The 26,839-nt window shown below is 44.7% G+C and overlaps 4 protein-coding genes across 13 annotated transcripts in view; all 4 read left to right on the forward strand.

The window, feature by feature from the left end:
* tcf3a (transcription factor 3a) overlaps positions 1–9,050 on the forward strand; it is a 24,254-nt gene extending 15,204 nt beyond the window's left edge. For 2 of the 8 annotated variants that reach the window (XM_035528196.1, XM_035528190.1), the window contains 7 exons: positions 69–147; positions 366–445; positions 593–887; positions 1,023–1,158; positions 1,742–1,977; positions 5,277–5,420; positions 5,583–9,050. In XM_035528196.1, coding sequence (XP_035384089.1) covers positions 69–147; positions 366–445; positions 593–887; positions 1,023–1,158; positions 1,742–1,977; positions 5,277–5,413 — 963 coding nt within the window. In that variant the 3' untranslated portion in view covers positions 5,414–5,420; positions 5,583–9,050. Of the gene's footprint in view, positions 1–68; positions 148–365; positions 446–592; positions 888–1,022; positions 1,159–1,741; positions 1,978–4,512; positions 4,743–5,276; positions 5,421–5,582 lie in introns of all 8 variants that reach the window. The other 6 variants (XM_035528194.1, XM_035528195.1, XM_035528191.1 and 3 more) reach the window with 6 other exon arrangements.
* Positions 9,051–10,478: 1,428 nt separating this feature from the next.
* On the forward strand, positions 10,479–13,525 carry LOC113584674 (cytochrome b-c1 complex subunit 10). The gene is made up of 3 exons (XM_027021742.2): positions 10,479–10,596; positions 11,356–11,484; positions 12,952–13,525. The coding sequence occupies exons 1-2, from the start codon at positions 10,547–10,549 to the stop codon at positions 11,474–11,476; spliced, it is 171 nt and encodes a 56-aa protein (XP_026877543.1). The 5' UTR covers positions 10,479–10,546; the 3' UTR covers positions 11,477–11,484; positions 12,952–13,525.
* Positions 13,526–14,491: 966 nt separating this feature from the next.
* On the forward strand, positions 14,492–18,223 carry mbd3a (methyl-CpG binding domain protein 3a). Of its 3 annotated transcripts, XM_027021737.1 has the most exons (7): positions 14,492–14,694; positions 15,858–16,017; positions 16,158–16,295; positions 16,773–16,863; positions 17,226–17,403; positions 17,755–17,916; positions 18,138–18,223. In XM_027021737.1, exons 1-6 carry the CDS (start codon positions 14,585–14,587, stop codon positions 17,900–17,902), a joined length of 825 nt encoding a protein of 274 aa, XP_026877538.1. In that variant the 5' UTR covers positions 14,492–14,584; the 3' UTR covers positions 17,903–17,916; positions 18,138–18,223. The 3 variants fall into 3 exon arrangements, with proteins under 3 accessions (XP_026877538.1, XP_026877537.1, XP_026877539.1); XM_027021736.2 differs by having other exon boundaries at positions 17,755–18,223; XM_027021738.2 differs by having other exon boundaries at positions 14,492–14,598; positions 17,755–18,223.
* Positions 18,224–20,492: 2,269 nt separating this feature from the next.
* Positions 20,493–25,675, forward strand: LOC113584668 (RNA-binding protein MEX3B). The gene is made up of 3 exons (XM_027021734.2): positions 20,493–20,796; positions 21,396–21,918; positions 23,129–25,675. The coding sequence occupies exons 2-3, from the start codon at positions 21,450–21,452 to the stop codon at positions 24,511–24,513; spliced, it is 1,854 nt and encodes a 617-aa protein (XP_026877535.2). The 5' UTR covers positions 20,493–20,796; positions 21,396–21,449; the 3' UTR covers positions 24,514–25,675.
* The last annotated feature ends 1,164 nt before the right edge of the window (positions 25,676–26,839 follow it).

The following is a 26,839-nucleotide window of genomic DNA, read 5'->3' on the forward strand; positions in this document are numbered from 1 at the left end:
AAATGAGTGAACTGCTTGTCCCTGTATATCCTGTATAAGCTTTGCTTCTTTGTTTTGTCTTGATTTAGATTTACCCTTCAGACAATAATGGGAGCAACTTCTCCTCCACTCCACCTACCCCGGTGGGCTCTCCTCAGAACATGGCAGGTATGTTTGTAGTAGCGTGCGTGCGCTTGTCCGTTAAAAGATCTGTGGTGCCATCTGGTGGCGAAGAGCTGTACTTGCGCAATCTGATTCACCAAGTTTGTCCAAAGAGAAGATAGATGGTTGGTTTGTTTGCAGCTACAGAATCTAAAGTTCCAGATCAGGGGAAGCAAAGCTTAATTGTTTCCTGAGAGTTTAATTTTTGCCTGCTCCTCCTTCAGCAGCATCTGGATCCCAGTGGCCCAGAGGGTCCACCCAGCCAGCTCCGACTCCCGCCTTTGAGGGAGGCCTACCGGCACTGGTACGCTCATCTTCATGCAGTATTAAACCCGAGCGTGCCACGTTTAGTTTGCACGGCGTTGCGCCTCACAACTTCGGTGTTCCTAAGTCACGTCCACCGTGTTCAGCCTCTGCCTCACGTGCGCTCTCTTGTCTCCTCGCTCCACAGCAGAACAAGATGGATGACTGCCTGGGTGAGGCGCTGCACGTGCTGCGGAACCACGCGGTCGGGCCGGGCCCTGGCCCGGCGCTGAGCTCCGACATGCACAGCCTGCTTGCCGTGGCTGGGGGAGCAGCGGGCCTCGCTTCCCTTGGCCAGGGCTTTCCCCTCCATGGACGCCTGCCCGGCATGCAATCCAACCACCAGGAGGAGCCGGCGGGCCTCCCCCCCTCCAGTGCCCTCCTGCACGCACACCACGCCCCCCCGCAAGCCCCTGCCACCTCACAGCCCGAGGCCTTCACCAGTGAGTTCACAAACCCTTTTGCCCATTCCTTGGTCCGGTTGTCTCAGCTTCCAGTGCCCGGCTCCCACCTGCCTTCCTGTGAACTGACTGGGCAGCGCGACGGTTTTCTGGAACGTTTTCCTTGTCGTCTCACAGGTTTGCCCGGGAGCCTGTCCCGTTCCTCCGGCACGGACATCAAGCGGGAGGACAAGGAGGATGATGAGAACAGCTCCATCGCCGACAAGTCAGACGACGAGAAGAAAGACGGCAAGGTCAACCGCACGCGGACGAGGTACCCGACGTCCTTGCGACCCCAGCGGCAGGGCTGCACTAGCCTCCGATTGGCCGTCCGGCTGATGCGATGGAGTAGATCCTTGCGCCGTGCTTAGATCAGCAGGCTTATTTCAAAGAGCAGTGAGCATTGACTCTGAAGGGTATGTAGGGGTGGCTTCAGGAACGGTTAGACTGCCCTGTCCCTCAGTGACCAGTGTTCAGCTCGGTCTCATGCATAACCTGCATGTTTCCGAGCACACACAACACGCGCACTCCCGACAGGTAAACACACAATACCCACCGAGGCCACTGACTGCATAAGAGCTCCTGAGCTCAGCACTGCAGGTCTGCTTTTCAGAGAGTGCACACACATCCACACATTAGAGCAGATCAGAGCAGAGCAGAGAATCGGCCCATAAATTTCCCGGCCCACAGTCCACGGTTTCCCGCCCCTCGTCCCCGGTGCGCCTCACTCTGCAGCCAGGCTACGTTTGTTGTGACTATAACCTCCACCCCCCTCTCACCCCTTTTGTTCCTGGCGCTCTCGCCCCCCCCCCCCCTCACAACCCCACCCCCACCCCCACCCTCCCCCCACCCCCAAGTCAAACTCCTGAGGAGGATGAGGACGTGCCCCCGGAGCTGAAGGCGGAGCGGGAGAAAGAGCGGCGCGTGGCCAATAACGCGCGCGAGCGCCTTCGTGTGCGCGACATCAACGAAGCCTTCAAGGAGCTGGGCCGCATGTGCCAGCTGCACCTGAGCAGCGAGAAACCGCAGACCAAGCTGCTCATCCTGCACCAGGCCGTTAGCGTTATCCTCAACCTGGAGCAGCAAGTGCGAGGTCAGTGGGCTCTGGACCAACCCCCGGGGGGGGGGCAGTGGGCTTGGCCCTGGCTCCAAGCAAAGATGGGAGGTGACACGGCGCCACGCAATCGCACACGGAGATGTGGCCATGCGGTGGGCTGGCGGTCCCACTCAGAGAAAGATACACTGGCTTGCTACATAATATTGGGGATAGATGTCAGCACAGGCCGAATATTGAAGCCTTATTTGGTACAGGCCTTCATATGGATGTATTGGTTTACTAATGTTTGGGGGATGCAAGCCTACTTTACCTTTTCTTGAGTGGGACTGGTAACTTGATTAAAATGGCATGGGGCTTTCTGCTGTGTGTGTGTGTGTGTGTACGTGTATGTGTGTGTACGTGTGTGTGTGTGTGCGTGTGTGTGCGTGCGTGTGCGTGTGTGTGCGTGCGTGCATGCATTTACTACATGGCTTATCCGTTGCTTGTGTAGTTAATCCTCTGTTTGTCTGTCGTCTTCTGCTCACTCCTGTCATGTTCCAGGCAGTATTCTGTTGTCGTGCATGTCTGCTCTACTGTGTCTTGTGTTGCTAACATTCTCACAGTTGTCAGGTTTGACGCATCTGTTAATGACTTTCACAGGTTTTCCTGTAGGCTTTCAGGAGCAGGGCTGGCTTTTATCTCATTTATAATTTTATGTCGATTTCATGTTGTTATTATTGAACAAGCAGTACTGTATGTCCAAACAACTGCTGCATGTAACTGCTACATTTTATGACCTTTATAACTGGACCCAACTCTTTATGAATAGTCTATGTAATGCTCTCTGTAGTTTTGTCTATAGTACTACAATGTTGTATATAAACCGAATAGCCTTTGTAATACAGTGTAAAGTAAATTCTTCAGTACCCAGTGGCTTCAGTGAATTCACAAATTCACACAGAATTTGTAGCCATGCTTTCTTGAAGAAGGAAAAGTAGAGTTATTTTTGTTAGTTTATTTTGCAAATGTTAATTTTATTTGCAGATTTTTATTACTCTGAACTGAGGGGTGGTTTTTCCTGTTAGCCACACCCCTTTTGCCAGCTAGTCTTCTGTGGAAAATGCTGTTCTATATATATTTTTTTTAAATCAAGTAAACAATACTTCTTGAGATGTATAGAGAAGAGATTTACTGCTGTCGACTCCGCAACCTCTCATCTCGTTAATGTCACTGCTTTGATTTATAACCCTTTCCCGCTTTGTGACTAAACGCCTCACCGAGCTCTTCCCATAAGCCTGCCGGTTTTACCGGCCCCAATCCTGTGGCCCTGCCCTCTGTTGCCCGTCCTCTCCCGCTGTATATGTGCGAGCAGCGTCCGAGGACTCTGCTCGTGCAGAATACAGGACTTCGTTCCTCGTCAGCTGCTCCATTTTTTTCGCCCCGCTTCCCCTCACAGCCAGGTGTCTTAACGCCGTCTGGTAAATCCTACCGTTCAGCTTCCTTGTAGTGTTGCATGTTCTGGTCTGTCATGTTTTTTTTTGTTTTTTTTTAACTGTTATTCGCCAGGTCGTTGCTCTGTCTCCGGTCATCTCCCTCCGTGCCCTTCACTCCTCCCATACCCCTGCCTCCCCCTTTCACTGAGCCTCACCTCTGTGCAGTGGGATGGCTTGAAGATGAGACGCTCTCCTTCCTCCTGCCCTCGCTCCACTTCCTCCGCTGCCTCTACGCTCCCGGGCTTGTTTTGTTTTTTTTGTTTCATTTTTGTTCTCAGCTGCAGTGTGTGTTTGTCAGCACAGTAACGTGGCAAACGGCGCATCTTTGCTGCCTCTCTCACGCCTGTCCTCACCCGTCACTCCAGGGCAGAGCCCCCACAGGCCTCTATTCTCCACCCCCCCCCCTCCTCCCACCACCACCACCACCACCACCCCGCCTTCTTATTTCGGTGCAGGATGAAAAAGCATCGATCGCAAAAAAAAAAAAAAAAAAAAAAAAGCAGTGAAATAGTCGTTAGTCATTCAGCGAACAGAGAACGTTTCCGTGTGGTAAAAGCTGCTTACCTCTTAACGCCACTTCATACCGGGATCTCGGGCGTCACGAATCTTGGCCATGTGAATTACGGACTGAAGAAAGAAGAACGGCCCAGGAGACGAGTTCAGTCGGCTTTGGAAAGGCAGTGAAAGCTCAGGCACTTGGGCCACCCTCGTCCTCCTGAGGAGCCGCTCTTTCTCTCTGCTTCCCGGCCTGTCTAACGCTCCAGGGCACCTCCAGACTCCAGACCCCCAACCCGAAAACAGACTGACGGCCGCAGATTTCAGTATTCAGAATTCTCTCTCTCTCTCTCTCTCACGCGTACTGCTTAGGTTGACTAAAATGGGAAAGTGAGAAGTGGGAAATGGAAAGATTTCATTCAGTAATTCATTATTAATATAGCCCTTAATAAAGACTCTTGCATGACGCTGTGTGGCACAGAGAAAGTCACACAGGGCCTGCTGTCCTGTAAGTTTACTAAGCATCAGTCAATAAAATAGGAAGCTGATTGCTTAACGAGATCATTAACGAGCGAACCTCCCCCTCCTCGGTTGCCCTTGGCAGCAGCGTGTCAGAGGAGTGTCTGACGGCGGAGGAGAAGGAGCAGCGCGACCGGGAGCGGCGCTTGGCCAACAACGCGCGGGAGCGGGTGCGCGTGCGCGACATCAACGAGGCCTTCCGGGAGCTGGGCCGCATGTGCCAGCTGCACCTGAAGAGCGACAAGGCGCAGACCAAGCTGATCATCCTACAGCAGGCCGTGCAGGTCATCCTGAGCCTAGAGAGGCAGGTGCGAGGTAGGGCTCCGAAGTCAGCCTCGTCTCCCCTGACCCCTTCCAGCAGTGGAGAATGGGGCCGAGCGGGGGAGGGGCAGCTTCCCCGTGAAGAGGTCCCACCCACGGCTACGCAGCAGCAGCAGCTGCCATTGGAGGCTTGCTTGCGATCTTGTTTGACCCCTGCCCTGAGCTGAGCTCCACGAGCACCCAGCCTCTCTGCCTGGGCCTTTCTCACGCTGAGACTCTTTGCCTTGACCCTTACCAATGGCTTCTGTACCTCCACCCTCTAATAACCATTACCACCCCCCCACCCCCCCACCTCTTATCATTCTGTGTCTCTACATGAAACCCTCCACCGTGTGACTCCTTTCGCCTCTCTCTTTAATCTCCACCGTAAGCTTTCGTGTCGCCGCAGGCCTCGCTGGAGTGTGTCAGCAGAATCGTGAAAAGCCAAGTCTGTAATTTCCCCTAACATGCTCATATCTCTGTTCTCTCTCTGTTCTCTCTCTCTCTCTCTCTCTCTCTCTCACGCTCCTCTCTCTCTCCTTGATGCAGAGCGTAACCTGAATCCCAAGGCGGCGTGTCTGAAGAGGAGGGAAGAGGAGAAGGTGTCGGGGGTTGGAGGAGAGCCCCAGATGCCTCTAGGAGGAGGTCATCCCGGGATGGGCAGTGACGGACACAGTCATATGTAATATTTATGTGAGTACCGCACTGATGCCATGTGCAGAATGTGGCACTGCACAGCACAGGTGCATAAAGAGCTGTGTGCTCTCCTTCAGTAATGTGGGTTTTTGTTTGTTTTTTTGTGTGTGTGTGTGGTTTTTTTTTTTTTTTTTGGTTTTTTTTTTTACCTTGTTCCAGATCCTGTCATAAAGAGTGCTTTCAGATGTGGCCTTAGTCTCCTTGCTACCGTCTCAGTGTGAATACGTGCACATAAAAATCTTTTAAACAGATGTGGACTTGTGCAAACACACATACTTTTCTGAAAACTGACACTTTGTCACACAGCTCTCACACACACAGACACACACACACACACACACACACACACACACACTCATCATGGACCATTGGAGCAACCTGAAGAACACTGCTGAGAGAGAGAGAAGGAGTGAACTTCTCTGAGCACAGAGAACAAGGATATTGGCTTCACTGCCATCTTTTTAATAGACTTCTCTTGCTTACATTTCCGGGAACAATGGCAGTTTTGAGTGGTGTGTCTTGTCAAGACTGACATGATTCTTAGTCAAAAAAAGTAGACAAGCATTCCCTCCCAGGTTCTGTCTTATCTGTGTCCACAAGGAGATAAAAACAACAACAACAAAAACAAAAACAAAACACAACATTCTTCCTTGTTGAGTCAAGGAGACACACAGATCCTCAGACTATAAGTTATCGCAAGCCTGTACTAATTTCAACTCATTTCAAGCATTTGTGGAAGTGCCAGAGCTTCAAAAACACAAACTGCCATACTGGAGCTATGGCAGTTGCTTCTGTACATGATAGAAGAGTTTCAAAAAAGGCCAGAGTGCTAGCACACAGCAGACACACACTTCCTGTGCAGTAAAGGGTTCTAATGAGGGAACAGAGACATGTTAGCTCTTTAAATGCACATGGAAAGTCATTCTTTTGTATCTTCTCACATTGTGGCATGAGCAGAAGTGAAAAGAAGAACAGCAAGCACCACGTGGCACTCGAACACAACCTGAGCTCATGTCACTCTCCGACTGGAAAACCTTTCCTATCTGCCAGCCCCGCCAAATCGGTCGCACCAACTCTCTGATATTGTCTGAAGGACTAGCGAATGTTACCTAGCAGTTGGCTTTATGAGTTAAAAAGAGGGAACCAGCTGTCGTATTGACTGCACGGAGCAACTGACTTCATCAAAGGAAAATCAGACCCTCTGAATCTTCCATGTGCTCATATGGTGACAGGATTTCAGAATTTCAGTATGGTGGTGTTACGGGGCAATTTTGATTCTGGATTCTTCTGCCGGCTGCTCTAAAAAGATCTGAGGAAATATCATGGACATTCACTTGATCTCAGAGTTCTGTTTGTCTTCGTCTGAGTTGAGGGGCAGTTGTCTATTTTAAAAGCCCTGAAATGGAATTGGACTCGTTTCTAAATACAGAGAAATGATGTAAGATGAAGACTAATAAATATGCTTTTTGGTCAGTGATTCAATGCTTAAATCATGTCAGGGGTATTTGTGTGTTTTGTTGACTTGTTATGGATAGTGTCAACTGAATTACATCTGCTGCCACTTCTGGACAATATTTTTCCTTGAAATAGAGAAAGATAGATATGGGGTTATTTGAACAAGGATGTTGGGTCTCTATGAGCGGATCCTCATATTGTTAAACTGTTGACTCTTTACAGTTTCTTTTTTTATATAAAGTTCTAAATGTTGTTTTTACTTTTTAATAGGATTAAAATTTTAACTATGTGGGGGAAAAACCTAGCGTTCAAGAATGCCAGGAACAAATCTGATTGTTTCATATTCTTTTGAAATTTTGATAATTACTGGACAGTCGAAGAATGGTAATTAGCCAAACATCCTTTCTTTATAAAAAAAAGTGTTAGAAATGCCTGTTCTTTCATTTTCATTTAAAAAAATCCTATTCTCATTTCTCCAGTGGTTTAGAGGGTTTGGGGTACTACAATATACTTTTTTATATTGTTACATTGCCCTCTCAGAATCAAAAATAGTAATCATAGTATTGTGGTTGCACCACTATTATGAAATCTTTTCATAAAAGCCATGATTTCAGCTAACTGAAAGGGAATGTGATGGATGGATTTCTCATTTCAGCATCTAGTTTAAACAGTGTTCTTGTGTTCTCTTTCAATCAATACAAAAGACTCTTTTATAAAAAGAACAGAAGATGAATGTTGTTTTTGTTTGTGCAAAGATCTAAATTGTGATGGGAAGAAACTGGGAGAGATTAGGGTGGCCTTCTTCATTCTCCTGACTTCTGCACCTGATGGCGTTGGACTGGGGGAATGAAAACATACTAGTGCCTGCATTTTGTTTCTCCTTTTTTGTGTCAGTTGAAACCTGACGTCAGGTTTTAACGGAAATGTCACTTGTTTTTGGTGGCTTTGATGAGAATATTCTATAAATTCACATGAAGACAGGGGCATGGGAATTTTTAGTGTAACCTAAATGAACTTTTGCTCTTCTGAGCAAATAAAAGAACTTCCTTTGTAAACGTGTTCCCTGTTTAGTTTTTATGTGCTCAGTGGTGCACAGTCCTGATTTTAATGAGTTATAAAGTCTTTGTACCTTTTCTTATGTTGTGCTCAGTTTCTGTATCTTGTTAACTTGGCTCAGATACTATAGTAACGTGGACTGTTGATGCACTCACTATTGACACCAGCATGTGTAACAGGCATTGCTCTTTGGTCAGCATTAATCTGTCATTTTACCAATTTAGAAATTTACCTGAAAACAATTTCAGTGGTTGAAGACACGTTATGTCAAATAGAAAAATAAGTATTGGGATTATTTTAAGGTTATTAGTGTTTGCTTTGGTATTTGAATTCTTTCTGCAGCCCACTCCAGAATCCCATTGTTTTGAAATGTAAATCAGTTGCTCCTATGTCTTACACCCGTTTAAAAGGCCGAGCACAATGCCTCAAGTTTATCCAGGCTGTATTGTAACAAGACACATAATCCAACTTCCATTGGCCTCTCTCATTCCACAATTATGAATCCATTTATGCAGGACTGGAGATGTGAACGTCTCTTTATGTAAGAGTTGCATCTAGGGCCAATTTTCTGACATGACTGAGTTTAGTTTTAGGCTAAAGAGATTTGCCGTGATGAATCCTGATCTTTTTTCCTTTGTTTTTCAGTTTGAACCAGAGGATCGAGTTCTGTTATTCAGTTCAAGGTTTTATGGTGTTGAACTGGTTTCATTTTACTCAGTGTTACCTTATGTAGTACCCTGAGTTGATTTGGTAATGCATACATCTAGCTTTGTAATATAACTGCAAAACTAGGCTGTGTCCTAAAACTGGCTCTTAAAGTGCACCGTTCCAGTGCATCAGAGTGTTCAGATTATGACTTATCTTCGGTGTTATGAGAGCTCCATTGCAGTCTCTCAACATGTTCATCTACAGAATCTGCTGATTCAAGACATTGGGGAGGTTTTCTATATCCCCAAAGTGCCTCCACTTTCCTATTTTTTATATAAAGTAGCTATTCAGAAATGTTATGTATATAAAGTAGCAATAAATGTGCCATTTTTAATAACAGAAGTATACCTTTTTTTCAATGTCTGTCGTTTTTTATTACTTATATCCAAATAAAGAAAGAACAAAGTATGAGAGGCTTTACTTTGTCACTGAATGTTCTACTGTATTGATATTTTAGAGACCACAATGCTAAAAGTAGATTTTGGGGTTGTAGTCAGTAAAAGGATCTTACTTAACCTAGACATAGCTAAAAATACATGTAACACAGCAGAGTTTAAATACTCCAGATCTTAAAAAAGGTTCATTACAGCAAGCTGAGCATTTCACCTGTGAACTCTTGACAGCAATGAGAAGCTGAAAATAAGGATAGTGACAAAAATATTCCAAAACCACAGCTCCTGGTATAAAAAGATCAAAACAAAATATGGTCTATTTAATGCAACTTTGGGAGCTTTGTAGGTAGTTACTTACCCCTTCTCAAATAAATCAATCAAGAGAAAAGACTGAAAAAGACTATAAAGACTAAGTGTTGCACAAACTAGGCCTTCATCTTATGAATCATGCTATCTTGTCTTTCGGATCTTGTTGAATGCTTTCAGTACTAGCAGGATCACTAGGCCAGACTGCTGCAAGCTTCTTATGGTATTCACAAGATGGCCAAGAACACTGATTTGTATGTCATTCCTGTTGTTCCCAAAGCAAACTGGGGCTTTCACCCTGGATCTGGATCTTCCACCCTCCCTGTAGTGTTTGCAACCACTGATTAAGACTTAATTTAGAAGCCTGAGTTGGTTATTTACTCAATTGCAGTCAACAGTGTGATGCAAAATTCTGAGGCACCATCACAAAAGGTAGAGTAGAGGCCCTTTTGAAAATTTGTATTATTTTTTATTTTACGATCCCCTCCACCCCCTCCCATTTTGAAGGCCCCATGTAGTGCATGTCCTGCGTGCCCCTTCCCTACGTCATCGACTGCATTGCTGGGGCATTATTCATCAAAACCCTTTATTCTATTAGGTGAAGGAATTTCTTCTCCTCCTGTAATGGCACAAACTAAGATCTGCTAAACTGCTTTTGTTTATTTTGCAGCCATAGTGTTTGAAGCTGCATTTTGTAACTATTGTCCTTTTGAGCAGATTTACCTTTAGCAATTTAAAGTCATGTTTATACCCAGATATTTCTTGCCATGTATCCATGCTGAATCTGTTGTCTAGGTTACCGACACTTCTCTCATTCTCAGGACCAATTCTTTCCATGCTTTGTGATCTGAAAAAGTCAAACAAATAGATAGGCTAAATAAATAAACGAATGAATAAATCCATATAACATGAACCATTAAAATTGTCTAATACTATAACTAGCTTATTAGTATAGCTAGTGAGGAGCAGAGACTGTTTAACACCCCCGAACTCTAAAACCAATTTATTGTATAATACAGAGATTTTTACCCGAGTCGAATTCAAATGTAAGACTTCACTTTTGTGTCTGGTTTTATTAAACTCACCTTCCTTTAAGGCTTTTATCATGAACGTCCGGTTGTGGTCGCGTCTATTATTAAGTCACCACCACGCGCCATATTGCTTTCCCAGTTGTAGCTATCCAGTAGCACAGCTTTCTTCTCCACAATGCTTTCCAAAGTATTGGGACAAAAATATGTCTCAATTGCGAAGGCCTGGTGAGCGTTTGTTTTGAGTATATTCGATATTTTTCGATTATGGTAGATTTTTCCTCTTTGTATTAGTTTTGTCCTTGTTGACCTATCATAGCTGGCAACGAGCTAGCTAGCTAGTTAAGATAACTTAGGTTATCTTAGCTAATTAGGGATATGTTCGAACACATACATTTTAAAATATTTAGTTAGTAAACGATAGTTTCTGGATCTTCGGCATATATCATGGTACTGCCGTTATCGAAGCGATAGAAATAGCTAGGTTAGCTAACTTGGCTAATTTGTACCATAATATCCGTTATCTGCGTTGTTTGCAAGGTCGCATTCGTGCGTTTTGAGTGTTGCGAGAATCGTCTCATGTAAAAATCTATCTCGGAGTTCCAGTGTGCCATCACTTTTTCATAAACACAAAACTCAGAGATCTCGCTTGCCCTCCAACATACTAGCTAGGAAAAGTAGCTGCTAACTAGCTGACACAGCTTGTCAGCAGAGTTCTCTCTCTTATTTTGGCCAGGTCACACTACGTTGACACAAAGTCTGAAGGAAAACCGAAACGCTACATGGACAAACTAAAACCATACTTATTTATTCATTGGTTTGTTACTGGCTAGTTGACGAAACGACAGACACATTATTACCGATCTGAGAAACAAAATCCAAAAAGGTCCTAAGTCCTCTTGCTAACTTGCAACTAACTCCTTATTGGCAAACGTAGCAACTTGTGGGTTTAGGTTTTTACTCATTGTGCGCTTGTCTGCTTCACAGGGTCCCCACCATGGCTGTGTGGGGAGGGGTTGGAGGAACTGCAGTAGTTCACTTTACAGACTGGCGATTGATCCTGGACTATGTGCCCTACATCAATGGCAAGTTCAGGAAAGATGAGTAGACTTCATGGTAAGTATTTCTTGTGGCTTTAGGCTGCTGTTGGTACAGTGAACATGATGTTGGCATACGTTACCAACTTCCATACAGTATTACTGAAAAATATGTAACAAATAATGTTTACAACAGTATATTAATTTACAGCAGTGATATTCCCCTCTGTCTCGTCTGAGGGTGTCTTCTGTACTATATAGCTTTAAAATGAAGTTAAACTGCAATGAAGAGATTTTTGTATTTATTTATAGCACATTTGCACTGCTTTATTCCACCTATTTGCACAGACATGCTACTTTGTTATTGTTTTGAAATACAATTATATTTTTTGGGCCAAACCTTTTGAGTTCTCTAGAATGAGTACTTTTTAAAGCCAGTATAAAGCTGGATTTTTATGATGATCCAGTTTAATGACTTTGGCCATGAGTATTTTATTTGTGCTTAAGAGAACCATTCATATTCACCTCACCCAGTTTCAAGTCATGACTACAATGAATTAATGTCTTCAACACTCAAGGCAAGACTGAATCTTCTGCAACTACATGCTTTTTCTATGTGCTTTAAGTCAAGAGAATCTGATTGCCTGCTGACTTTATACTACGGCACATAGTGTTTTTACTTGCGATTGAGGCATGACTTTGGTTTAGTGGACTTAAACAAAACAAATACTCACTTTTATGTCTGATGTATGACCCTATGTTCTCAGAGGTGACTTGCTATGTTATGAGTTGATGAAAATGAAAGATACCTGTGTACTTGCATGATGAGGTCCTAAGCAGAGTTTTCAACTCTTACATCTTAGATAAGGTTTGGGTGGTTTGTTTACAAGATATACATTGTGTTTGCCCCTACCCTGGTTTATTTAGTATAATTCTTGCCAATTAACTCTCCATCCACACTACACTGGTAGATCTTGGAATTTACATTTACAGCATTTGGCAGACACTATTATCCTGAGCAGCTTGCATATTTATCATGATGACTGAAAGTGTTTTCCCTGGGAATTGAACCCATGACCTTAATCCATGAAGCTGTTGTAACTGGAACCTGTGAGACACTGTGTACAACTGGAGGAGGTGCTAAGCAGCTGTTTAATGAGACAACCAGTCTGTACTGAACAAGCTGTGGTGTGATCATCTGTTTTAGTTTACTTTATAGCGGGCATGATGCACATCTTAATAATGGAAGTTGGTAAAATTAATAATAGAATTGCATGAGCCTTGTCATATTTTCCAAAGAACAATTCAGTTCCATTCAAAGACTTGTCACGTGCATTTGTAGCAGGTGAAAATTAAATGTGGCAGTTTTGAAGATTGCACATAGCAAAACAATAAACAGTCAATGCAGACAATGTAACAACTGTTGGGGGGGGGGGTGCACACATGCAAGACCAAAACAAGAGCATGAAGTAGACTAGATGTACATTCAAGGTGTCTGATGCTGAAAATAAATGGAACTGACATTAGTACTGATTTCTTTCTGCAGGTCTGATGGTCTGTTGAGGACTGATTGGGATATCAACAGCTCATGAGCCCAGATTTACTTCATTAAATGGACTAGAAAGTCATCATCTGTCTTGCTTTGGTTTATCAGAGATATAAGAAAGCAAACAATATGTATATTTATTTTAACCACAGCTGGTTCTCACAATACCAGTAATAATTAGTATATGTCACAAATTACAGATCGTTTTAAATATGACATTTTGTGTCAACTTTTCCCCTCTCAGAACAGTCTCTCTCTTTCTTTTTTTTAAGGAAGCTATCCATTTAATTGAAAGTAAACTGATTGCTAGCAGAATCATTGCCCTGGATAATCAAGCCATATTTTTAACTAAAATTACTGAACGTTGATTTCCAGTACATCTGTCTGAAAAGATCACTTACACTATCCTTCCGCAATACCCTTCTGTTGGAAACTAGTGGACCTTTTAATGAAGCTTTCATTTTGTTCTAGGTTTGTTTGGGGGTTTTTTTGTTGGGTTTTTTGTGCACTATCCATATCTTCACATGGAGGTTGGTTAATAGTACTTGTCAAATAAAAGGAATGAAACTATAAATGCTGTGTTAATTTGCATAAAGTGTGAAGTACTGAACATAAGTGTTTTTATAAGTAATTTCAACTCTCATTTAATTTTTGTCTGTATGTGCATGAACAAAGGTGCGTGGACTCAATTACCAGCAGATGAGATTGAGCAGTAACACAAAAAGTTTCAAATATGACTGACATATGGCAAGAGTACATTAATGTACAGTGGTGTGCCTTCAAATGGCAGACTTGTACTGGCTTGAAATGGTAACCTCAGAAACATTATGAAGGTTGTGTTGAATTATGCGAAGTATGTGTAACTTGTGTAAGTATGTTTGTTGTGGTCAGTGGTAGTGCAGTGTTTAAGGTGCTTGACTGAAGGTTGCCAGTTCAAACCCCACCACTGCCAAGTTGCCACTGTTGGGGCCCTCAGCAAGACCCTTAACGTTCAGTTGCAATTGTAAGTTGCTTTGGATAAAAACATTAGGTAAATGCTAAAAAAGTAATATTCATTTTACCGAAACAAATGAAGTTAATAATTACTTGTGGTTTTTGTTTTTTTGTTTTTTTACTTTGATTAAGCGACTCTAATACGTTCTCAGAACATAATTATTGTACTTACACTCTTGTTTAGTAAAGAGCAAAATGATTCAGAACGCAGTCTATTTAGATTATTTCTGTGTTTATGAATTGATTCTTTCAATCGAATTTACTCGAGCTCACTCTTAAATTATCATGAATATTAAAACAGTAGAAGTGGAAAGTTGACGTGTTAGGTGAAATGTTCAGCACTCCACACAACGACATAATCTATCCAGAAATAATCTATTTCTATTGTGCAAAATAGTGTCGCAAGCCGGACGATTATAGATTGATTCCATGGTTTGTGCCGATTCAGGGACGTAAGAATCTACTCCCAGCGCGAGAATAAATGAAGGGGCCGGGGCATGATAGGAGAGAGGCGGGGCCTTTGTGTGAGGGGGCGGGGCCACGAGGTGAGAGAGTCGTGCGGTAAAGAAGCGGGTTAGAGCCAGCAGCCCGACGGTGTTCACGTTTGCTGTAGCTCTTCGCGTCCAACTCCGGGAGAAGAATGGAGAGGAAAAGGTGGGAGTGCTCGGCTCTCCCAAATGGTTGGAAAAGGGAAGAAGTGACCAGAAAGTCGGGCTTGTCCGCGGGGAAAAGCGATGTCTATTATTTTAGGTACTGCTTGCTGGATTAGCAAGGGAGATGTAGCTTAGCTAACGCTAGCTGGTTTGACAACGTTGCCATTGAACTTTTGCAGCTGGCACAGCGCTAAAACAAACTAGAATGCTAGCTAGGTGAGATGGTTAACTTTTAGCAGTTATAAGACCATTTCTCAAAAGTTACTCAGCATTTCTCACGTTACTTCACATTCGCTTTTTTGTGCGAGTTATCCGATTGTATTTTGTGTTCTAATTGTGTTCTAAGGAATACTGCCAAACGCAGGCGGTTTATTAAGTTAACCTAGCGAGTAAGCCAGTTGGCAAGATAACCCGGTGCTGTTAGCTGTCTTGCTAATTAGCTAACGTAGCTAAATTAGCTACTAACGTTACTTATTCTAGCTGGCTGGCTAGTTATGAGGACTTACTTGCTTGTAACGTTGGCAAACTTTACTGACCACTTGGGTATCAAAGTTCCCTTTTTGGGATTAAATCGATAAGTTAGTAGGATATACTGTTTAGCTATCAGGTTTAAAGTTAAGGTTACTAGTTAGCCAGCTACTTGGGTGGACATAACCTGGTGTCTATTAGCGTAATGCAACATTCCTTTGTTGGCCGTTGATTTCACGTGAATAAAAAACACCGTTTGTGTTTGCTGTAGAAATGTTTGCTCGATATGTGCTGCTCTTTATTGAAAGCTACAGCATTTAGGCAGACCTTTGGAGGAAGGAGAGGTTTTTTTATGCATTATCTCAAGTCTGAAATAAAATACGGTTACAAATCGGTTATCAGTCCGATTGATGCTAAATGTCAACGAACACCATCCTGAAGATGGCGTTTGGATTTTGAACTCAACCGACAGATAGCTAAAATTATTTTAGACATCTTGATTATCTATCTGAGACTTCGGGATTAATCTAAGACCCAAGTTTGCATTGTCTTTGTGTTTAGCTAAGTGAGTTGCCCGATCTTAAATGTTTTATTTCAGCCGTTCATTATGGTCGTCATAACATGTGAATGTGAAAGTTTTATATTCGAGCTGACGAACTACTACAGGTATCGGGTGTATTTACGTTGGCAACGGGTAAAGTTTGGGAGGGTTTCTGCTGCGTTGGCTGCCTTTTGGTATTTTTCGCGTCTAAAATGGTGCTTCTTTAACACTTCCTTTTTGTGTATCCACAGCCCCACAGGAAAGAAGTTTCGGAGTAAGCCACAACTAGCCCGTTACCTTGGAAACTCCATGGACCTGAGCTCGTTTGATTTCCGTACTGGGAAAATGATTATGAGTAAACTGAACAAGAACAGGCAACGCTTACGCCACGACCATGGCGTTCCCAACAAGGTATGTTGCAGACTGAAAGAAAAGTTGTGTGTTACTGTATGGGCACCTGAGGTGTCAATGCAAGTGGATACAGTTGAACCATTAAGTCACATCATCTCAACATTTTACTTGCCTGCACTTTATACTGAATTTGTTTTTAGGGTAAGCCTGATCTGAACACCTCTCTACCAGTGAGACAAACAGCATCCATCTTTAAACAGCCTGTTACCAGGGTCACAAATCACCCCAGCAACAAAGTGAAGACTGACCCTCAGAAGGTTGTTGAGCAGCCTAGACAGGTAACTGTACAACTAGAATCACAACTAGGTTCACTCAGGTTCATCAGATATGAATGCTGAGTCAGTAGAAACCAAATATCTGGAGAGCTGAAAACCTCTGACATGCGTTCCCTTGGCCTAAACTGTTATCAAGTTTATTTGGCTATGCTGTAGTACACAGCTCTGAGCAACTAATCAGATAATAGTGTTTCTAAAATGAACTGCACTCTGATGCTTTTGCATTTTAGGTACAAATTCATTCTGTGATGCAAAGTGCGACATTTTGGTTTTTGTGGGGCTGAGACTGAATGCATGCTTGAGACATGGTGACGATGATGTAAATTGCAATATGTCACTTTCTATAGAAAGTTACACTGGCTGTTGCTGTACATGAATTGATGTAGTAACATTTTAGCCAGTTGGGATAGACTAAGTTTGAGTTTGACCAATACTTGTACATACAATATTGTTTGACATTATGAATGCATCTCTCCTCAGCTCTTTTGGGAGAGGAAACTTGGTGGACTGAATGCATATGATATAGCCGAAGAGCTGATGAAGACTATGGATCTTCCCAAAGGCCTTCAAGGTTAGTATGTCAATGGTAAAGTAGAGCTGTAAGGCGGATGAATGTGGCCATACCAGATCTAAACATGGGCTTTACCAAGATTCTTTTGTGCGTGTGGGCGCCCATGCACCACATCCTGGGGGCTTTATTATTATTTGCTTGTGGGTAACTGGATATTCTTCTGTATTTAAGCTTAATTGTTGCACTTGTGGATGTCCAGATATGTTCATACAGTGTTTGCACTCTTCACAATTCTCAGCTTCCACCAGATGTTGGACCACTGAATTGTGCCCGCATACTACAAATTAATTGGCTTTTACTTATTTCATTTGAGTGCCCGTTTGTTTTTCAATGGTGTGATGTTTAAGTGTCCTCCACTTCAGCGGTTGGCCCAGGCTACACGGACAAAACGCTCCTGTCTGCTATCGCCAGCGCCCTGCACACCACCAGTGGCCCAATCACGGGCCAGCTGTCTGCTGCTGTGGAGAAGAACCCAGGTGTCTGGCTCAACACTGCACAACCCCTGTGCAAGGCTTTTCTTGTGACTGATGAGGACATCAGGTACGTGGGCATACAACACTGCTCTACACCTCCCTGCTAACTGATCGCATGCTGAGACTGCAAAAGCCAATGGCTTTGACACAAGCTTGATTTGCCACAATGGCTGAATGCAGTTTTAACTGATGTATGTTTTTATTGCTGGCAGTGTACCAAAAGTAAACATGTGAGTGCATGTTCTGTTGTAGAAGCAGTTTAATGCATTTAAACTGAACTTGGCATTTGTTTCTACTTGGACACTACTGTGTTGTCTGTGTATGGGTCCCTTCTGCTTTACAGTCTTGGGAGTAACCATAACTCATGCTGCTGAGCTGTGATGGGCTGAGCTGTTGCATCACCCTGCTTGTGTTACAGGAAGCAGGAGGAACTGGTATACAGTGTGAGGAAGAGGCTGGAGGAAGCCCTCATGGCTGACATGCTGGCTCACATAGAGGAGGCTGCCAGTGATACTGAGCCTCTGAAGGAGGAGACCAATGGCAGCGAAGAAATGGAGGCTGTATAGCCACAGGAAAACAGGTGCTTAGATACTGCTGATGCTTAAATACTCATAGGGCTGACTTATTTCCAAAGTGTGATTTTGAAAGTAAATCAAAGTTTAAGATCAGTTGTCACCTATTGTTTAAAGAACGGTGATATTCTACAAGTCTTAAGAATTCAGTCGAATTGATTGTGTTGCCTGCTCCTGTGTGCTTCCAGTGCCTGACATGTAATGTAACCTATTCCTCCATGTTGTTCAGTCATGAAGGGAGCTGTGTGGATCGCAGTATTCCCCTCCCACGCAGTCACACAGAAACGGGACATTTACCAACATCTGATAGCTGGTGCTTTCTTTTGATATAAAAAAAAGTAACACTTCCTCCCTTTTTCAGCACTCCTTTAACTTAACTGTGATACCCAATGTTTTACACAGTAAGAAACTTTTTTTGTGTGTGTGTTGGAGAATGTTTACTGGTAGTACATGTCTTGCCATTGCTCATACATATGAATGTCTGTTTTGTGCTTACAGCCAGGTGTTTCTCATGAAATGAAACTATTCTATATGGGGACATATGCAGTTCTGGAATCTGGTCCACATAGTCTGAAAGATGTTAAGGTTGTAAGTGGTAAAATATAGCTGTAAAAATACAATAATCTCTCATTACTGAACTTTCACAGCTTGTGACAAGTCCTTGGCACAAGCCTTTTCAATTATTGGTGCTTTTTCCTTCTGTTTTGCTCTGAAGGCTAGAGCTATTCTATTTATTTTTGTGTGTTATGGTTTAAAATTGTAGAAAATGTGAAAAAAATTTAATTTAATTGTGGTGCAAGCCAGAAGCAGCATTAGCTGTTTTACATCTTAAACACCTACTGGAAAATGGAGCTCTCACTGACGCAGCAGTCAGCCAGTAACATGAACATATAATTGTCATTACTGTTTGTTATTTTCAAAGTGTTAACAGTATCCTCCAGTATCTTCACATTATTTGCTTCACTGGAAGAGTTAATGTGAAATGTGCTCCTCTTGCTCAAAACCATGATTCAGTAGTCATCTCTTGAAAACAAAGCAGTCCTTATTTAATCATGGCAGCAACATCTTTGGTTTATAAGTTAAAATTTGGATTTTTAGCTTCTGTCTTTTCATGTTCACCAACCTAAATCAAGGCCAATCTTTTAGGCACAGATTAAATGCTGTCTTGGGCCAGTGGGATTTGCTTGGAAGTTTGTAAATTTGGCTCAAAATTAAATAATTGAGGAAAGACTTTTGGCTGGCTAGAGTAGCTAGATAACTACATTTTGAATGAACTTGTCTGAGGGTGCTCATCTTGTGCGTTATTAGTTATACATGATGGATAAATATATAAATAGTTGGCTTCAGATTAATATGGTGCTTTAGGGGGTGGGGGGTTGTAAGTGTCTGTCTTCACTTAATAGGTTGTCCTGTTACCCAAGTCTAGAAGCTTTTGGTTCTTTGCTGTGTATTTGAAAGTAGGACCAGGACCAGGGTGGACATTGCTAGAAGCTAAAAGTGATCCTACTATGTCCTAAGTGGAGTAACAAATGGATAGATGTTCTGTGTTTACACTAAGTGACATACAACCAGTGAGTAAAAATGCAAACCAATTTACCACTTTGCCAAAAAAGGTCAAAGTAAGAATGTTTGTTTGTTTCTAAAATGGTTTATGCATCGTCATTCTAATTAACCTCCACTAAGGCTGAAGTAGCATGTTCCCTGTGTCTATCACTGTATTCCTCTGTATGTGAACAGTACATACTGAACACTGATTATTAAATCTGATTGATGCAGTAACCCAACATGTAAGTCAGTCTTAAATGCATTCAAGTTTTTAATATGTAATACTAGACTGAATGTGTTTCATGCTATAAGTGCCATCTGAAATTATGCATCAGATTCTTTATCAAGACTGTTATTTACCTAATTGTGTTGTTGTGTTTTTAATAAATAACTTACAAAGGAGGCACAACCTTTTCTACTTTATGCAGCCTTGGATGAATGGATCCTTTTTTTCAGGAACACTGCCTCTGTGGGCTTAATTTTGTAAAATGAATAATAAAATGGAATATTCTTAAACTGCTCTGGTCTGTCTAGTGAATATTTTATAAGACGAAGTGTGAGAGAAAAGGAAAATGTCTTAGCTAAATGATTTAAAGTATATTGAAACTGCACTACTACCATGTAATTTAGGAATTAAAGTTACAGATTTGTACATAAAAACATGCTGAGCTTTTGTGTGCGAGTCCGAAACCACCCCGTTTCTTTCAAGTGATGAACCTAGCTCACGAGTAGCATTCCTGGTTACGAATTGGAAACGTCCCAAGAATTGAAAGCATTGCAGAAGTGTCCCCATCTACAGCATTAATACTTTTAGACCACTTTTTATTATTTATATATATATATATATTTATTTATTTATTTGTTTATTTATTTTTAATTGTCATAGTGAACGAGACCGGGCGCGGGAATGCGCACGCGCTTCGCAGAAACGCGTGCCTATTGCGTGGCCTTTGAACCCATTGTTGTGTCGCGGGTGACGTCAGCGCCGTGTGCGCGAGACAGGCAGAGCGGCGTGCGCCTGGCCAGACAAAGGCGGCGGGCTGGAGGACGGGAGAGAGGAGAGACGCGGTGCTGTTTTTAAAAGAGCTTATACATGCGTAGAAATGTGAGGAGCGCTGCGAGCGGGCAGACCAAACAACGGCAAAGTGAAAACCTCGGAGTTTTTGTTTTTAATCACTCGCGGACCCCTGCCTCCCCGCTCGCATGGTTTTTATTTAAATCTTTTTCTCCCGACGCCCCCAAATTAGCGAGTCTGCTAGCCTTTAGCCAACGTACTGCCAACACTTCACACTGTTCCCTCAGAACCTAAAGAACGGAGGGCACAAGCGCGAGCTGGCCACGAGGTGAGTGTAACGCGCGCTCCTAATTACATGTATTTGTTTTGTCGCTGATTCTTGAACTTTGTGCAGCACAGTGCATGATTGTGCTTGTGCTGTCCACAAACAAAGGCGGCGACAACGTGACTTACCTTTCTCTTCTGCTAGCTAGCTAGCTGGCTAACGTGAGCGTGCTAGCTAACAACAAAACGTAATTCCCCTCCCGGTTATGTTCGGTTTTGGGCGTTACCATTTCTCAACCGTACAGCAACTGCCTCTTGTCCCTGTATTTGTAAATGTCACGGCGTGGTCCAGAATGTAACACCGGCAACAGCAGCGGTTTGTCATAACACGTCCCAGCTATGCTAGTTAGCCGATTGTGGTGCTATGTATCCGTGTTAGCCATAGCTACTTTGCTAGCGAGCTAGCTAACAACTGGCAGAGAAAGAAACAATAAGGACAAAGCAGTGAGAGGAGAGAGGGGAATAAATGCCACATTCGCACACAAAATGGGTATGGGGATGCTATGGGATAGAACATTTCATTCAGATTTGTGTGATCTGTTGCATTCTTGTATGGATGGTTCACTTCTTATTGTATTGTTTGCTCGAAACCCTCTTCTCTAGAAAGCTGTCCCCACCCCAGGTCCCCCCCTAGTCTCATGTGCATCCACGGGGAGCATGCCTAGCCCTCTGTTCCACCCTGAGATTATGGATCACGACGTGGTAGTGAGCGGCCAGCAGAACGGGGTCACGTTGCCCAGAGAAACGGACCCGGAGTCACGGGACGAGGATCGTCAGGAGGCGCTTCGCTTCGCCCTGGACCAGCTGTCACTCATGGGTCTGGATAAGGTCGACGCGCTGGACGGATCACCAGGCACCGTGCCGGAGAACTGCAACGGCGGCGGCGGGGGCTACGTCGACCTGCAGATGCTAGAACACCCCGGCGGGTCCCGCGAGTCGCCGACGTCGTGCTCCCCTTCCCCGGAGTATTACGGCACCGGTGGATACCACATGGCCGCCCCGCACTCGCACTCTGTGTTGGGGGAACAAAGCTCCGTGCTCTGCAACAGAAAGAGGAGTGTCAACATGACTGAATGTGTGCCTGTACCCAGCTCGGAACACGTTGCAGAAATTGTAGGACGGCAAGGTAACGTATGCAACATTTTAAGTTATTGTTCTAATACTCACAACTATATGGCTTCTGAATGCTTAAATCTCTTAACGAAGCGCAGAGGATAAACAATAATATGCCATTTGGCTGCACTTTTAAAATGTTTTTGTGTGGGACTGCTGGCAGAAGTTGCTGTTGCGTCCAGCTGTTGTAGTAGCTACTTGATTGCGGTGGTTGTTGAGAAGCAGGGCGCTGCGTGTTTTTGTTCAGGAAGGAGACATTTGGCGGGTTTTACCCGGTAAACACCACGAGCTAAGTAGCTGCCGAAACGATTTTGGCAGTGGGGCCGATTGTCTTGTACCATTCCTCGGCAGATGGAAGTAGCTTCGAGGGGGAGGGGTATCGGGGGGTCAGACAAAGCGGCAGATTGTCGGGAGTCTGGACATGTCTAGCGTTCTGCCCCAAACAAAAGAAACGTATCGACCGATCCCGCTTTACAACCCCCACGGCCAAGTTCATGCATATAAATTTGGCACACACCTCCGTTGTCATTTGGAGCCGTTTGCAATTTTGTTTATCGGCGTATTTTTATTTATTAATGGAGCACGTTGAACGTGTATGCTAAGTAGGGCCGAGCGCGCATTGGACGGGTATGGGCGGTGTTTGCTGTGCCTGCGGTGCCCTGAGCGGAATCGCTACATTTAAATCATTTTTGTGCTTTTGCTTTGCTTTTGCGTTATTCTCATTATTAATATCAAACCGACATTTTCGTTGCGGCGTGTGCGGCTGTGCTGTGGTTATTGCATTGTTCTCTTTGTTTGAAAAAGCCATGCTTTCTGCCTCCGACAATGACATCACAGGGCACGCACACTATTGGCTGCGTGAAGGAAGCGGTCCAAATTTAAAGGAACAGTACCCCTGTAGTACACCTCTGTGGGTTAACTTATGAATGTGCGAGAAAATAACGGGCAAAAAATTGAAAAGAACATTCACAGTTATTTTTACTTTTTAGGTTGTATTTGGAACCATGTCCATTTAACCATTTTCGTTCCTAAATAATATTCAGCTCCTAATATGTGGTTTGTGTAATTGTAACATAAAGGGCAAAATCATTTAGGAGGCTACTTCTTTACAGTTATGTCTTGTGTTTATAAATAATTGTATTGTATTTTTTTGTATTTTTTCCTGTTAATTGTTCATCTGAGTAAATGATTTTTGCATATGTTCAAATGTGTTTTTTGTATAGGTTGTAAGATCAAAGCCCTGCGTGCAAAGACTAACACATACATCAAGACCCCAGTCAGAGGTGAAGACCCCGTGTTCATAGTGACAGGTCGACGTGAGGATGTTGAAATGGCCAAACGGGAGATCATCTCGGCTGCGGAACACTTCTCCATGATCCGTGCCTCCCGCTGCAAAGCCGGGGCAGGGGCCAGTGGTGGGGGATCTCTGCCCGGGCCCCCCCACCTCCCTGGTCAGACCACCATTCAGGTGCGTGTGCCCTACCGAGTGGTGGGCCTGGTCGTAGGGCCAAAGGGAGCCACCATCAAACGCATCCAGCAGCAGACACACACGTACATCGTGACACCAAGCCGGGAGAAAGACCCCGTGTTCGAGGTGACGGGCATGCCGGAGAACGTGGACCGGGCACGGGAGGAGATTGAGACACACATCACCCTCCGCACAGGCGCCTTCGTGGACCTGCAGGGCGACAACGACTTCCACAGCAACGGCACAGACGTCAGCCTGGAGGGCTTGGGCTCCCTGGGCCTCGGCGGCACGCTGTGGTCTCGCGCCAGCGGGCACGCGGCGGCCCCACCGCCACCTCCCCCGCCCCCCCTGCCTCTCTCCACGCACGGCTCTGGCCGCAAGCTCTCTTCCTCCTCCTCTTACCACAACGGAGGCCTGAGCGCCGACTCGTACGCGGCGCCCCGACGGCCTGCGGAGAGCGGCAGCCCCACCAGCCCCTTCAGCACGGGCAGCGGGGGAGGCGGCGGTTTCACCTTCGCCGGCGACTCCGCCCCCGGCCTCGCCCCTCCCGCCTCTGACGACCTGAGCTTCGAGTTTGGCGGCTCCAACATCTGGGCGCCGTTTGTGAACGGCGGCAAGCCGTCACAGGCCCTCCGGCGCAACAGCAGTGGCCTGAGCGGCGGCAACATAACGCCCCGCCTCTCACCCACGCTGCCTGCTGACTCCGCTCCCCTGGACCACCCTCTGGCGCGGCGGGCGCAGAGTGACCCGCTCAGCGCGCTCTCCTGGCTCCAGACGGGCTCCTCCTTCTCAGGCGGCAGCAGCAGCAGCAGTGGCGGAAGCACCACGGGCTACTCCTCCTGCTCGGCCTCCTCCCTGCCCGGTGGTTCCCCCACCGACTCGGAGGGTGGCGTCAGCGGCATGGGCGTAGCCTCGGGGGTGCTTGGCCGGCTGAAGGCGGGAGGCCTGGCCACCATGGTGCCTGGCGGGACCAGCAGGGACTGCTTCGTGTGCTTTGAGAGTGAGGTCACAGCTGCACTCGTGCCCTGTGGCCACAACCTGTTCTGCATGGACTGCGCTGGGCAGATATGCCAGTCTCAAGAGCCAGAGTGCCCGGTGTGCCACACCCCTGCCACGCAGTGCATCCGCATCTTCTCTTAATACCACGCCGCCGCACCCAGTCAGGCAGCAGTGGGTGCTGTCGTTCAAACCTATAGAACATCCAGCTTATAAAGTTATCTAGAAAGTCTACAGTGATATGTAAGAGAGGAGGACGTGTATCTACCACCTGCCTACATAGGATTGACAATAAATTCAATAATTACCATATTAGATATGACACTATTCTGGAGTTAAGTTGATTTATTATTAATAATAATAGTAGTAATAATAATAATAACTATGATGATGACAGATATTACTGACTCATACTTGTCCCAGGCTGTGGAATTGGCAGGTTGTGACTTTTTCCAGAACTGAGATCTTCATTGTGGATGAGGAGGTTGGAAACCAGTGTCTTATCTTTCTTTAGGCATTAATGTTCTCGACTGCCTGCCGGCACATTGGTCTACGTGTTCTTTACATTCCCCCTCCCCAGACGCTCTTCACTCTTGCTCGAGTGCAGCCTGATTGCGCCTTTTGGTTTTGTTTTTCGTTTTTTTTCCCGCTTGAGACTTTTTTCTACTCGCAGGTATTTTTCGACTTAAACTGCATAGGTCTGCACTTTTTTCTAATGGTTCATTTCAAGATTTTTCCCAGGGACGGGAATGCAGTTGGGTGTTTTGAATCCCGTGCGTCTCTGGTGCGTCGTTGCCATAGCAAACCTGCGGTGGTAAACTGGGACAACACAGGGACTGCAGAGTCTACACACTTGCCAGCCCGGAATATTCCAGGATTATTTGTGTGTGGTTTTTTTTTTTGTTGTTGTTGTTTTGTTTTTTTAATCTATGAAGAATGAAACACTTAATATTTATTCATGTTAAGAGTCGATATCCAACATAATGGTTAATGTTCAATATAAAGACAAGTAGATAGATAGACTAGTTGACATTGCATAAGGAATATCATTACAGTGATAAGAGGTTGGCTTTGTGCTGGTCTTTTGTGTATCTCTAACCGTACAACCCTAAAACACTCAAATTCCAGTCCAGCGGTGGGTGCCACTCGTCCTCTTGCCAACTGTCTATGGCTAGGACAGACAGGTCATATACACTTCATTATCAGTCTTTTGCCTTTAATGCTATGATCAAAAAAAGGTTATTAGGGATGTGTGTGTTTTTTTTGTTTTTTTTTCCAATCTGGTCCCCTGTCCTGATGGGGGGGGGGGGGGGTCCGCTAAAATTTGGAAACGCACCATGGACGTCGTGCTGTCTGGATTCACCCTTTATCCACAGTCGTCCTTATCTGTTACAGTTTTATTGTTCTTAAAGATCTTCTTTTAAGATTAGCTGTCTGGTTGTTCCTGCGGAATAGGGAACGCGCAGCCTCTTGTCAAACCAACAAGACCGTTTTGAATTATTGAATTGTAGAATAGTTCTTTGTAATGTTGCAAGAATGTTTCTCCTTACTGTGGAAGTGTGTATGTAAGGTGTGTGTGTGTGTGAGGAAGAGGAGGGGGTGAGAGGGATGTTCGTTGTCGTTCGGCGTTCTTGTAGAGCCATTCTGCTTGTGTGCACTGCCACACTGCGATGTTCCTTTTTGATCTCCTGCCGGTGGCCCATAGTGGATCTATCAGCCTGGAGAAATGTTGGTCTTCCGCCCTTCCCGTAAGTCCTTTTTTTTACTGTCAGGACAAAATGCCCTTATAATTTGAGCTGCCTGCAGCGCGCTGCTGTCCTCTATGGCAGAGCTCTGAAGATCCCTGCCCACCAGGGAGCGCTCTCGCGCATGTCCTCTTAGCATTGCGCCCTTCGATGTCCAGCTTCTGGCTGGAGAGTCGAGCCATTGATGGCATTTTACACGAGACAAGCCATGATGCCACCAAACCATTTAAAAGGGCTTCCTGTTACTGCACTGCAATTCAGGTCTCCTTCAGTTACATTAACCAGGATTGAAAATCGCAGTCAGAACCTGGCAGCTATATCACCCAGGGCTTCCACACACTTTGTGCTACATTTTGCAGAGCTGCACAGTAGGTGAAGTTTAGGGTTGGAGTAGCCATGATCTTCCTGGTAAATAACCTTAGAAGTGACACCAGACACAGAAACGTACACAAATTCAGAGGCTGATGGTCAATAGGACTCCATTTTTAAGTCTGGTTTGCATGGTTCAAATCCACACTGTCAAGCATCCTTCAGTAACTTGGGAGGATGTGTGGAATTGAGTCTCCTAAATCTGGTCCACATTTCTCGTTCTGTGTCTTGCGAGCACTCGGCCGTCCCATCTCTGCTTCCTGCGTGGATGCAGAATGTTGCTGAACGAATCGGTGACGGCTGTTCAGGTTGACGCCAGTTGATGGTGCCTGATCCGTTTCCGGGAGCACGTGAGT

This window comes from Electrophorus electricus, chromosome 7 (genome assembly GCF_013358815.1).
Source record: "Electrophorus electricus isolate fEleEle1 chromosome 7, fEleEle1.pri, whole genome shotgun sequence".
Taxonomy (NCBI): Eukaryota; Metazoa; Chordata; class Actinopteri; order Gymnotiformes; family Gymnotidae; genus Electrophorus; species Electrophorus electricus.

Excerpts from the sequence above, each read along its gene's own strand:
- mbd3a (XM_027021736.2), top strand. The coding sequence starts at position 14,585 with ATGGAGAGGAAAAGGTGGGAGTGCTCGGCTCTCCCAAATGGTTGGAAA. Across the intron at positions 14,695-15,857 it reads AGCGATGTCTATTATTTTAG|CCCCACAGGAAAGAAGTTTC; the intron begins GTACTGCTTGCT and ends GTGTATCCACAG. Across the intron at positions 17,404-17,754 it reads GTGACTGATGAGGACATCAG|GAAGCAGGAGGAACTGGTAT; the intron begins GTACGTGGGCAT and ends CTTGTGTTACAG.
- LOC113584674 (XM_027021742.2), top strand. The coding sequence starts at position 10,547 with ATGCTTTCCAAAGTATTGGGACAAAAATATGTCTCAATTGCGAAGGCC. Across the intron at positions 10,597-11,355 it reads GTCTCAATTGCGAAGGCCTG|GGTCCCCACCATGGCTGTGT; the intron begins GTGAGCGTTTGT and ends TCTGCTTCACAG.
- LOC113584668 (XM_027021734.2), top strand. The coding sequence starts at position 21,450 with ATGCCTAGCCCTCTGTTCCACCCTGAGATTATGGATCACGACGTGGTA. Across the intron at positions 21,919-23,128 it reads AGAAATTGTAGGACGGCAAG|GTTGTAAGATCAAAGCCCTG; the intron begins GTAACGTATGCA and ends TTTTTTGTATAG.